This window comes from Typha angustifolia, chromosome 13 (assembly GCF_048772165.1).
Source record: "Typha angustifolia cultivar Huaian chromosome 13, ASM4877216v1, whole genome shotgun sequence".
Lineage (NCBI taxonomy): Eukaryota > Viridiplantae > Streptophyta > Magnoliopsida > Poales > Typhaceae > Typha > Typha angustifolia.
Genome location: NC_133251.1, coordinates 1,846,066 through 1,858,428, shown reverse-complemented (window position 1 = coordinate 1,858,428; position 12,363 = coordinate 1,846,066). Strand labels below are relative to the sequence as shown.

At 42.9% G+C, this 12,363-nt stretch overlaps 3 protein-coding genes across 7 annotated transcripts; all 3 read right to left on the bottom strand.

The window, feature by feature from the left end:
- Positions 1-1,792: 1,792 nt before the first annotated feature.
- LOC140773170 (uncharacterized) lies at positions 1,793-6,853 on the bottom strand. Of its 4 annotated transcripts, none has more exons than XM_073115598.1 (5): positions 6,693-6,853; positions 6,076-6,121; positions 3,995-4,160; positions 3,619-3,909; positions 1,793-3,521 (listed from the first exon to the last, which is right to left on the bottom strand). In XM_073115598.1, exons 3-5 carry the CDS (start codon positions 4,146-4,148, stop codon positions 2,140-2,142), a joined length of 1,827 nt encoding a protein of 608 aa, XP_072971699.1. In that variant the 5' UTR covers positions 4,149-4,160; positions 6,076-6,121; positions 6,693-6,853; the 3' UTR covers positions 1,793-2,139. The 4 variants fall into 4 exon arrangements, with proteins under 4 accessions (XP_072971699.1, XP_072971697.1, XP_072971700.1 ...); XM_073115596.1 differs by having other exon boundaries at positions 3,995-4,155; XM_073115599.1 differs by having other exon boundaries at positions 6,233-6,852.
- A 434-nt stretch (positions 6,854-7,287) lies between these two features.
- On the bottom strand, positions 7,288-8,745 carry LOC140775008 (scopoletin glucosyltransferase-like). The gene has a single exon (XM_073118217.1). It carries the CDS (start codon positions 8,743-8,745, stop codon positions 7,288-7,290), a length of 1,458 nt encoding a protein of 485 aa, XP_072974318.1.
- A 628-nt stretch (positions 8,746-9,373) lies between these two features.
- Positions 9,374-11,389, bottom strand: LOC140774056 (UDP-glucose 6-dehydrogenase 4-like). Of its 2 annotated transcripts, none has more exons than XM_073116892.1 (2): positions 11,256-11,389; positions 9,374-11,122 (listed from the first exon to the last, which is right to left on the bottom strand). In XM_073116892.1, exon 2 carries the CDS (start codon positions 11,113-11,115, stop codon positions 9,673-9,675), a length of 1,443 nt encoding a protein of 480 aa, XP_072972993.1. In that variant the 5' UTR covers positions 11,116-11,122; positions 11,256-11,389; the 3' UTR covers positions 9,374-9,672. The 2 variants fall into 2 exon arrangements, with proteins under 2 accessions (XP_072972993.1, XP_072972992.1); XM_073116891.1 differs by having other exon boundaries at positions 11,223-11,376.
- Between the last annotated feature and the right edge of the window lie 974 nt (positions 11,390-12,363).

Here is a 12,363-nt window from a genome sequence, read left to right as displayed (position 1 = left end):
ACGTGGACACTGCTGAGGATCTCGCGCTCGTCGATCAGACGGTGGCGATTTCGTTTCCTCCGAAGAGAAATTTTCCAATTCCAACCCTATGCTTTCCCCTATTTTAGAAATTACTCAACTTTCTCTATTTTGGTAGAAGAGGTCAAAGGCGAGACTAAGCATAACAAATTCTCTAAACTATCGGAATATGTCGACATCTAATATAGCAGGAATAAATATAAAAAAAAATATGGATAAATTTGAGAAATAAGAATAGCATTATAGCAATGCTCATTATAACATTGGGAGTGGGCCCAAGCAAAGGGGGGCAGTGCAGTTTGGAGAGCACAAAGTTGTGCACTAGGATGGGGAGGGGTAGGGGTAGGGGTGGTCTCACATGAAGGGTGTGCATCTCGATTTCTTATTCCAATAATTTTATCGACAACTCTGGATATCGTGCATGCATCAACTTACTCTTATTCTTATTCTATCTGGCTAATTACGTTATTCGCCAACCAGCAATTTTGCAAATTGGTTATCCTCATCTCTGGACCATCTAAGAATAACTATTTTTACTGCTCCTCGATCGTCTCTGACTCTGGCCTCTGGCCCATCTAAGAATAAAGAAGAATTGACGTTAATTTGCAATCAACTTCCTAAACCTTATTTGAGACTCAACTCCTTCAAATATCTATAGCTCAACAGACAGACAGTTTGATGCGTAGCCAACTAAAATTTGGGTCCACTTTGTCTTCCTGCCACTTTGACAAATATTTTTAGTGTCTTTGTACTCGAGGACAGATAAGTTTAGCACAATCTTATTGGAAAAGAGGAGCAAATTTCCAGAACTACATTTCATCTACCCTCAGTTCATTTTCCACATGATGCTAAATCTCAACCTCTCTTTCCTTAATGTGTATTTAGTATTTGGGTAGGCTAGTTTACCCATCTTGTTTTTATGATGATCTCACTCACCATTATCCATTAGCATGCTGCATACTTCAAACCAAAGCATCAAAGCTTGGGCGAGAAGCTCCTTGCACAGTGAGTTACCCAGAGTGAGAAATAAAGAGTTGGCAGAGCTGATAGAAGACATCGAATAGGTGGGGATGGAAAGGTGGGATTGACACACAAGGAGGCTGGAGGCATCACCCTTTGTAATTGGAGGAACCAAAAATAAAGGCCTGGTAGCTTTTTGTACTAGTAAGTAATAATGGAGCATTGGTGAGTGAGCAAGATCACACCAGCTATGCTTGGAGGACACTCATGGGATAATTGAATTGGATCCTTTACGCCATGCTTTCCAAGTTACTACATCTAGCGACATGGAGCGTATTAAAGAACATTTTTTTTATCAGTCGATTCAATAAAAAGGGTAAGTTTCATCTCTCGGCCTCCTCTACTTTTGAAGCCCTATTAAAAGATCCACACACAGTTCACCAGACAAACTTTAACCACTTGGTTGGAGATTTTTCAGTTTTGGCTATCTGGATCATATCCACCGACATCATAAATCCCTATCTGAAATTCATAGTGTAATCTAGAAGGAAGAACTGAAAACTGTACACTCTCGAGCTCACACCCAGAAATCATCAAGGCAACAGTGTGACATTAACCAGTCCAACTAGTATAAACTCATCTACTGCTGCAATCTCTCTTTACAGGAACGACTGCATCAATCCACATATTTTCGCATTAACAATCAACAGTCCAGTAAGAGTATATGGATTGTAAAGTCTGCTGCTGCTAATAATGAGTATAACACCGAAAGGAAATTAAATCACATCAAAGCACCAACAGGAAGAAATAGAAGGATCAAAGACAATAGATATATGTAAATTAATAAATAGAAGGTTCTAAACAACACATTCCCCATCCTAGAGAATTCTCTCAAAGAAACGAAACTGGTTGCCTTACAAAGAACTAAGGGCAAGACTCATCTGCAGTCCATGAGAATAATCTTCAAAACTCATGAATGTGTGATCCTCATTTTCAGACACTACTTTACAAGAAAGAGAACTGCAGAGATCCTCCTCTGTGAATATACAAAGAGATTGAGAAGACCTGATCCACGAGAGCAACCGACACTCGGAGGCAATTGGGAAAACTAAATAGAGTTGAGACAAGACGACAAGCAAAGAACAATGGACCTGCCAAAATTTAGCTAATGCCGTGACCATCCATATGAGTATTCTCCCAAGCTCCCATACCAATCACTTCATCAATGACATTGCACGTTGATGAAAAGTCATCTCTACCCTTTCTATGGATAAAACTAATGTCCCATGTTTTTGGGTCATAATGGCCATCAAAGAGCCCATTATCTGTAATACCACTTAAGCCATCATTTCTGTATTCTATATGCAAATCTTCATGACCTAAAGTAACACCATGCTGCATCTTGTCATCCTGACCACCACAGTGGCCCTCAAAAGAGGTGCATGATTCATCCTGGACATCCACATCCTCCACACCAGCTTGCAATTTTTTGTCCGTAAGCTGCACCGAAGGAAGAGGTTTGGCCTCCATATCACTGCCTTCTTTCAAAAGACAACAGGACTCCCATTTGCCCTCGATAGGAATTGAATAGTCATTGCAGTCATCCCTCTCAGGTTCTTCATGAACATCACCTCCAACGCAATCTTGATTACAAGTAACACCATCTCTATCGGCAAGAGACTCCACAACAGAATCTTCTTCATCTTCCTCTATCGCAGCAAATTCACCTTCATCACTTTCTTGCCATTCATCATTGTCACTGTCCACATTCATTGGATCTGTTCTGTTCTGCCCAGCCCTCTTCCGTAGCATGAAGACATTAAAGTAGTAACTGACAAGCTCTTTGCTATTTTTAATGGGAAAGACATCTGGGAGGTCATCCCAAAAGTTCTTGCCAAGTGATGCAGGATTAGATAATACAACTTCCTGAAACAACTGTTCCTCCTCTTCTGTCCATTTCAAAGCCACATTCTCTCCCATCTCACAAAAACCCAATTCTTCAAATTTGTCTTCACCCAATGTTCTCTTGACATTTTCTCTTGCTTCCATTACATGTTGTCTCACACATCTGATGGAGCCCTCATCTGGGCAGCAACAATCTATCTTATTACATATAGTTCTAACCTCTGAAGCTTCAGAGTCAGAATCAGGCATTTGCATGACACAATTACCAATCCATTTGTCAGTGCCATCTTCATCATTTACATGAGGAACAGCAACACAACAACCTGAACCCCCAGATGTATTCTTCAAATCTCGCGGTTTCCAGACTGGAACAACAGCCTGATGATTGGGACCAATGGCCACATGTTTTCGAGGCGGGTACTCAAAAATGGGTGAGGCGATGTCTTCTGTGTGATAAAATTCAGCTGCTTGTTGGTGATCTTCAAAATAACTAGGAAGTATAGGTGCCTGAAAATGTGAATCCAAATTCACTCCTTTTCTGCTAAAATTGCATGTAAACCATGGCAAGTTCACACAGCTGCTGAATGTCCTACTAACAGGATCTGCTTCTCTACTCTGAAAAACCCTGTCAGAAGAACCTGGAAGCAGAAAACGGAGTCAGTTCATAGTATGCCCAAGCACACATTCAATAATTTAAGCTCATCACAACGTTAAAAGATAATTAGCTTAGGAAACCTGAAGCAGATGGCCCCTCAAAGGTACTGTTGGAAGAAGGAACCACTTCAAATATATCCGAACACCCATTTTGGTCCACTTGCTTTGGACGCTTGTGTGCGACCTGATAAGGCTTGACGTCACAATGAGGCCGCTTGTTATGCTCTAACTTTTTAGCTTCACTGGTGCCACCAGGCACCCAAGACAAGCTGAAGGTGTTATGAAGAGAGCTAGTGGAGTTATCATTGAGAATGTAATTTTGGGGTCTTGAGCTTTGTTCAGATTTATTAAAGTTTTCCTCCCTTACACAATCTTTAAAAAAAAAAGTATATATATATCAGTAAGAAGATAGGATAATAACTCTTTTGCCCTTACAGTGCAAGTGAGCATTGTTTACCAGAAGTCTGCAACTTTTCTGGAAGATTTCCAGATAAAGAAACTTCATTGAATGATGCAAGCTGTCCATCATACTCCAATCTTCTAAGATTTGTACAATTAGGCTGGTCAGACTGCTCAGGAGTAAAAGGCTGCTTCTTATGCTCAAATACCATGTTTGTACTGGACTAAACAGAAATTATACATGAGAATATTCGAAAAAGGCAATCAATTAAAGAATCACATTTGAACATCTGAAAGCTATTGAAGAAAGGCCGCAAATCAAGCTTCAAACATTTTAAATTTGGGGGTTCCCCCTCTAATCTGGACTGGTAATTTGCACACAGCTCATCACTATTTAAAGGCAGTGTCAAAACTCAAAGCATAGCAAGAAGGAGACTCTCATAATCTACAAGTAACTTTTGAGCCAATTTTCCACTAGGATAGTTGAAATGTCAACTGATAAAAACAGAAAAGTTCTTAGAAGACCTATAAAGTAGCTAAAAAGAAAAACCAACCATAATAGTATATACTGTACCAATTTAGTGTTTTAATATAGTGGACACAGTAACACCACCATGGATCTGCAGATTAAATTATCTGTGCTCCTGATCTTGAGTGTCCCATGAGGCCATGAGTACTTGCAAGTCCTCAGTAAGCATTAGAGAACGTGAAGCATCATACCGTGGCATCAGAAGTGACTAGACTCATTCCGATATATCAAAACAACTAATCAGACGATGGAGGGTACTCCAATAATTGGACCTAGCATGGACAATTCAGAATCAACTGCGCCATTAATCAAAGAATGGGCTACATAGCTTCTCTTAATATGAAGCCAGCATCATATTCACAGCAGTCTGGACTCTGGGGAACCTCACACAATGGTTGAGTGACTGACAACTATCCATCATTGCACTGCATATCTGGTAAAAAATACTGCTAGCCTCTATCAAAGCCAATCCTATAATCACAACTAGTAACGATTCTTAGCCTATAAGGTTGCATTTCAAATTGGAAACCAATACAGTTTATGCACTGAACCACTATTACAGCCACTGAAGAAAGTATGGCCAGAATTGGCACTATATCATTCAGCTGCTTGCTTGATATCATCGATGTCTGAAGTTGAGGCATATCAAAAATTTCACTCTAAGGGAATCAACAACAAATGCTATGGGACTGAACAACTCTACCCCCTATGACCTACCAGCTCAGCTCGTTACCCGTTTAGAACAATGAACAAGTATAGTATTCCCATTTTGACTTACACATTTTCCATTAGAATTCAAATTATGCAAATGCCATCTCATATATGATATCTTTTGGGGCACTCATTGGATCTTCCTTTCAGTTAAAGCAGTTGAATTGAGAAATTGTCCCTGCCAATTAATCTACCAATCTTCTTTCTTAAATCCAGTATAGAAGATCTCACACCTACCTATTAACAGCTGCTGTTATTTATTATTTAACCAGCCATGTGAATGACATAGTTCTTTCCTCATGCTCATGCTGCATATTGCAAAATCAAACATAAAGTACAGATTCCTCTGGTTACTCATTATTGTCATAATTCTAGTTCTCAATGCATGACAGCATAAACTTTTGGAAAAGTGTGTTATCCAACACATTGACCTCCTCAAATCAATATCTTACAAATAAACCATCACCACATGTACAATTAATTAGTAAACAATACTCAACACAGCTCACTCAAATTGCATCCGCCATCAAAATAAAGAAGCTCAAGTTGTATTTGCCAAAATAGTAAGCAAAACAATTTTCCAATAAACTTAAATAACTTCAATATATCTCACAAATAAGGTAGAGAAACTATTAAGTGAGCTTTCTCACTAATAAACATAAAATGACGAAAAAAAGCTATGAAATTCCCAATAAGATATGAGCTTCAGAATCATGTGCACTAATAGTGGCAAAGGCCCAACATAGAGAATCCTCCCGCTCATGAGCAGTGTGGGCATAATAATGGAAGTTAAATGATAAGATAAGAACTGAGTGGGGCGTAGCTGCTCTCCCAAAGAATGGCTGGCATTTAAAACAGCAACAAATAAAATGACTACGAAGAAACGAGCTGTTGCTTACCTAATAGCAATTGCACTTCACAGAAGAATAGGTCCGCTCAGGATGTCTGCACGAAACCAAATTGGATAGGTAAAATAAATTAAAAATAAAAATAAAAATATTGTACTATAAATAAAAATTATTAATTTATGATTAATAATTAAACGAATTTCCTAACCCTAGAAAACCCAATCTCGTCCGACCGGGGGGAAACAAGAGCCAACCAATGATGCTTCAATCACGGAATGACCAATTCGACAAAAGAAAGGATTTGCCCCCAAGAAATCGACAGATTTACCAAACAGATAATCTTGATTCCGGAAATCTACAAATATACAATCAAATCACCAGAGGGGAAACGATCCAAATTCAAAGAAAAGTAATTCCCCTGAAGGCGATTAAACGATTGAGGTCCAGAAGCTACAAACCCGACGAAACCCTAACCCTAAATCTCGAACTCAAGAATAGCCATCAATCAACAGAGGGCAACCAATCAAAACTGTGTAAAATATCTTCCGGGTAAATAAATCGACAAATCGGGATCGGGATCGAGATCGAGCTCAAATAAAGGCACGAACGAAAAGGAATTCCAAACCCTAGAATCCGATAGGAGCAACGAGAGGGGGAAAAATCTATACCGATCGAGAGCGGCGGAGGAGATCAGATCGAAGGTAGATTCGATTAGGGGATCGGGAGAAGGATCGAACGGGAATCTTGATCGAAATCGGATGATTTGGCGGGTGAAAAGACAAAAAATAAAAAATAAAAAGAGGTAAGAAAAGCTTCGTGCGCGCCCCTTTTTTATTTTTCTAATGATACGTCCCTCGATGTCCGAACGTGATAGTAAATGACACGAATAACCCACAAAACTCATATGATGACAAAGTAAAACAGTAAGGATATCAGTGTCATTTACTAAATAGATATGGTTAATAATGGTATTACACTATTATATCTACAACGAGGACCTTGGTGCCAATTTGATAATTAGTGTGGTTAGTGGCGGGTAGTTGGTCGTATTAGCCGTCTGATCGAGTTTAAACGGCCTGAGATCGTCTGATTTGGGAACGGACGGTCATTAGCGGTGATTCGAATAGGAGACATGTGGACCTTGTTATAGATTGGGGATTTGGATGTACTACGAACCAAAAAAATGTACATGCCACGTCAGTTTAGTAAGATCAACAACTTAGTTGATTATATATATATAATATATATATATATATATATACATCAAGAATTCTCTAATTTATGACGCCATATATCTTCCATTATGAGTGCAATATTTTTATAAGACGACCCACCCTCCGCCATTGCCTTCCTTGCCTTCTCCTTCATCTCCTGCGCCTTTCGCCGGATCAATTCCACGCCGTCTCCTCGTCCGTATCCCTTCATCAACCACCTCACACTCTCCGCCACCTCCTCCCTCCCCACCAGCAACCCGTTGCTCGCGACCTCCTCTCCCCAAACAGAACCCTTCTCTGCCCCCACCGTCGCCCCCGTCCCCACCACTCCGGCCACCAACCTCTCGTTATAGAACTGATCTCCGAACAACGGCCATGTCAGCGTTGGCACCCCCGCTGCGGTTGCCTCGGTTATTGTCCCCCAGCCGCAATGTGTCAAGAGCCCCCCGACCGCCGCGTGTTCCAGTACTACTAGCTGTGGGGCCCATCCTCTCACCACCAAGCCCTTCTCCTCCATTGCTGCCTCCACCTCCACGTCATCCCTGACGACCCAAACGAACGGCACCCCGGAATCCACGAGCCCCATCCCTATATCCCTCACCTGCGCCGCCGGGAAATCGTACAGACTTCCGAAGCAGACGTACACCACCGTCCCTGGCTCTCGCCCGTCGAGCCAACTCAGCACCCGCGTCGCCTCCTGAGCCGCCTCTGGCCCCCAGCCGCGCTCCACCGCGTCCTCCCTCCTCTCAATACAGAGGGAGACAGGTCCGACCGTGTACACCGGTTTTCCCGTTTCCCTCTCGTAATACTCAGCGTAGCCCGGTTCGAGCTCGGGAAACGAGTTAACGACCAAACCGACCGTGGACGTATCCGACTCGAGTGCTTTCTTCGTCAGCTCCTTACGCTGGATCTCGGGTTGGGTTCTCTCGGCTATCTTGGATCGGGTTAAATATACCAGATCCGGTAACCCGGGAACCAAGAACGGTTCGGAGTCGGATCCGGCTCGGTCCTGGGGCCGCTTTAGAAGGAGGGCCCGCTCCACCGCAAGGGCGAAGCAGCCGGTACCGGTGAAGGAGTATCGCGGGATCCGGTGCTCCGCCGCCAAGCCGGCCGTCCAGGGGAGGTAGGCGTCGGAGATGATGGCGTCGGGGGTGTCTTCGTCGAGGAGGCGGGATATGAGGGGAGCGAGGAGGTCGACGGCCGCGGCGAAGCGGCTGGAGATGACGGTATCGGCGCACTGGAGGTTATCCGGGATGCCGGCGTCTGCGGGGAAGGGAATGAGACGGAAGCAGATGCGGCGGCCGGAGGCGGCGGCGTGGCAGACAAGGGAGGCGAAGCGAGCGGCGTTGCCGCGGGTGATGAAGATGGTGGAGTGGGCGCCGCGGGAGGAGAAGAGGTTGGCGAGGTCGATCATGGGAATGAGGCGACCAGGGGAAGGGAAGGGGACGAAGCAGATGCGGGGGGCGCGGTGAAAGTTGGCGTTTTGGGGGAGTTTGTGGTGCGCCATGAGCGAAAGGTGGAAGCTTTGGAGGTGGGGAGAGGCGGAGAAGGAAGGAGACGGATATATATAGGAGATGATCGAAATGCTTTGGGCCAGAATATAGAAAGGATGAGTTTTGCTGCTTGAAATGAGGGAAGTAAGTTTGGTATGAAGGTGATAGTCTGATGAAGGAATCATGCTTTTGGTGCAGAACTATATCTCTTGTGATTCTGTTAACACTCTTGGTTGGTTATCGAAAAGTGAACGCAATTCTCACTCTTGGTTGGTTATTGAAAGTTATTTATGTAATGGTTTGGATTGAACAATTGTAACCTGATAAATTTATTTGAAAGCTTCCTATACTGTAATCAACTCTACGTATGCTGTTTGGCAGGCAAATCAAGACCATATGGTTGTAGACCAAAACTAGCCTCTTACAGGATTGCTTCAATTTATACCATGACAATGGCAAGAACACAGTACATAACCTTAAACTGCATTTTACCAATAGAACAATAAAGGCCAGGCATGTATGAAATTTCAGGAGTCCAAAATACAGAAGACAAAAGGTAACTCAAATTAAGGCCAGTTGACATCTTTGTTAATCGACGACACTGCAGAAGCTACAAAATCAAAAGGAAGAGCAACTGCCAGAAAGTACTTATTGTTCTCATTGATTGATAATCCTAGACAACATAAAAGTTATGAAAAGAAAAACAGATAAAGAGATAAAAAAGACCAGTTTCTTTGTCTCTTTCATTCCTCTTCAACGCAACAAAAGACACTCCATCCAAGCACAATAAGGTGCAGGAGATGCAGATGACCCAATCCAATCTAATTTGTATAAACTAAAGTTTTGAATAATAATAATAATAATAACAACAACAGGCCAAGAATCAAAATTTAAACCTTCTACTTGACGAAAGCTATCTTAATTCCAAGAGGAGATTTTGATTAAACCACAGCAGGCATATCCTTTAGCCAGGCATCCAGCGGCTTCCCGATCGAGTAAACGATAAATCCAATTTTCCGAAGCTTCTCAGAGTCAACGACATTGCGGCCATCAAATACGAATGCCGGCTTCTGCATGTTGTGATAGATTTTTTCGTAGTCGAGACTCTTGAATTCGTCCCACTCAGTCAGGATGCAGATTCCATGCGCATCCTTGGCGGCCTCATACGCATCCCAGGACACAGAGACCTGCTTCACAGCCGTTGGGCTTGTCGGCCGAAGATGGATCGGGTGATCCCAGTCAAACTTGTTCATCGCGAGATCACGTTGAATCTGGTCCTCAGACACCTGAGGATCATAGATGCTAATCTTCGCCTTGTCGCCCAAGAGGCCCTTGCAGACATCGATCGCGGGAGTCTCCCTCGTGTCCCCGGTGTCCTTCTTGAACGCAAAACCGAGCACGGCGATCTTCTTTCCGGCGACGGTGTTGAACATGGAAGAGACGACACGGTTCACAAACCGGCTTTTCTGGTAGTCATTGATCTTGACCACCTGCTTCCAGTAGTTGGCGACCTCGGGCAGGCCATTGCAGTCACAGATGTAGACCAGGTTAAGGATATCCTTCTGGAAGCAGGAGCCTCCGAATCCAACGCTAGCGTTCAAGAACTTCGGCCCAATCCTCGAGTCCTTCCCTACGGAATACGCGACTTCAGCCACATCAGCGCCGGTGGCCTCACAGAGGGCTGAGATCGCGTTCACCGACGAGATCCTCTGAGCCAAGAAGGCATTGGCCGCGAGCTTAGATAGCTCCGCGGACCACAAATTGGTGGTCAGAATCCGATCCTCTGGAACCCAGTTGGCATACACCGCCTTCAGTGCTTGAACAGCTCTCCGGCCTTCGGGAGTCTCCCGCCCACCGATGAGTACGCGATCCGGCTTGAATAGGTCTTGAATTGCGGTGCCCTCCGCAAGGAACTCCGGGTTAGAGAGGATCTGGAAGTTGATCCCTTTGCTGTTGTGGCTCAAGATCTTCTCGATGGCCTCAGCGGTCTTGACGGGGACTGTGGATTTCTCCACCACGATCTTGTCGGACTTGGCCACGTCCGCGATCATGCGAGCCGCACTCTCCCAGTACGTAAGATCGGCCGCTTTCCCTGCTCCCAGACCACGGGTTTTGGTCGGCGTGTTCACCGATACGAAGATGATGTCGGCTTCGGCGACATGCTTTTCGATGTCGTTGCTGAAGAAGAGGTTCCTTCCTCGGCATTCCTTTACGACATCCTCGAGGCCCGGCTCATAGATTGGCAGCTGATCGCTGTTCCACGCCGCAATCCGTGCAACGGAGATGTCGACCACCACCACCTCGATGCCCGGACATTTCAGGGCAATGACGGCCATGGTTGGCCCACCGACGTACCCGGCTCCAAGGCAGCAGATCTTCACCATCTTTGAGCTGCATAACGTCACAAGAAAAGGGAGAAAAACAATAAGAAATCACGGATTAGCTATGAATCAAATCAAAGAAGATATAACTCAATGCAATCAAATCCTACAACGAAGGATCAGAGAGAAATCGATTTTTTTACAAACGAATGATGGATCAAGCAGTGCTTCAGATTGGAATTGCTTGCTCTCCTTCCTAACTTCGTGTGTGTGATTAGAGAGAGAGAGAGAGAGAGAGGAGAGGAGAGGGAGTGGAGGAAAGTGGATTGCGGAGGAGGTGTTTAAATACTAGAATTTGATCGTGAGATCTACACCTCCACCTTTCACGAACTAACCATACAAAAAGTCAACGTATAGCTGGAAAACTCCCATGCATCATATCATGAAGAAAATGGTGGGCCATGTGCTTTTAACCCAAATTTCAATTTAACCAATGTGTTTTAAATTTAAATTTAAGTATTTCAACTCCCTTACGATTTAGATCCAACAATAAGTATTAGTCAATTAAATTATCTTCACATAATAAGTAAAAGAAGGAAAAAAAAAAAAAAGAAAGGCCATAAAAATAGTAAATAAAGTAAAATATGTTAAAAATTCTAAAATAAATTGCTATGTAATTATCAAACTGTATTGTGTTATTGTAATTCTTTTTTAATGTTTTTTTTTTTTTGCTCAAGAGAGGCAAATAGTTAGGGTTTAGGTTTTAATAAATCCAGATCATAACTCATAATCAGGGGGGCAGCATCAAGAACGTAGCACTCAAAAAAGTATATAAAATTTTTCCTAACATGACCACACAAACTAACAACCTACCATGTTCTTCCAACAATTCTTAGTCAAAGAGAGGAGTCCTTCTCAAAAGGAAAGATTAATCTTTTAAGTCATGAGAAGAGAGAGGGAAGCAACTAACTACACACATAAGAATTCTTTCCTTTTTAGTTGACCACTTCTTTTATAAAAAAAATTATATAGTTTGTTCTTCAACTATTGATGCACTTTGTTCTTTCTTAAATCATTCCACATATTCTTAGAGAAGAAGCTTAAGAACTATCGGTTGGTAGATCAATGGACGGAAAATAAAATAAAAATGGTGAAATGTCTCCAATAAAGGAGGAGGTTATGATGGCAACGTGAAGAACACTTCAATAGAAAGAGAGAGAGGCTAAATCACTCTTCTGTTAAGGCTTAAAGATTGGTGGTATGCTTTTATTTGCTAAAATCATTAGAATGAAAAATTGCCACTTCAGTTTG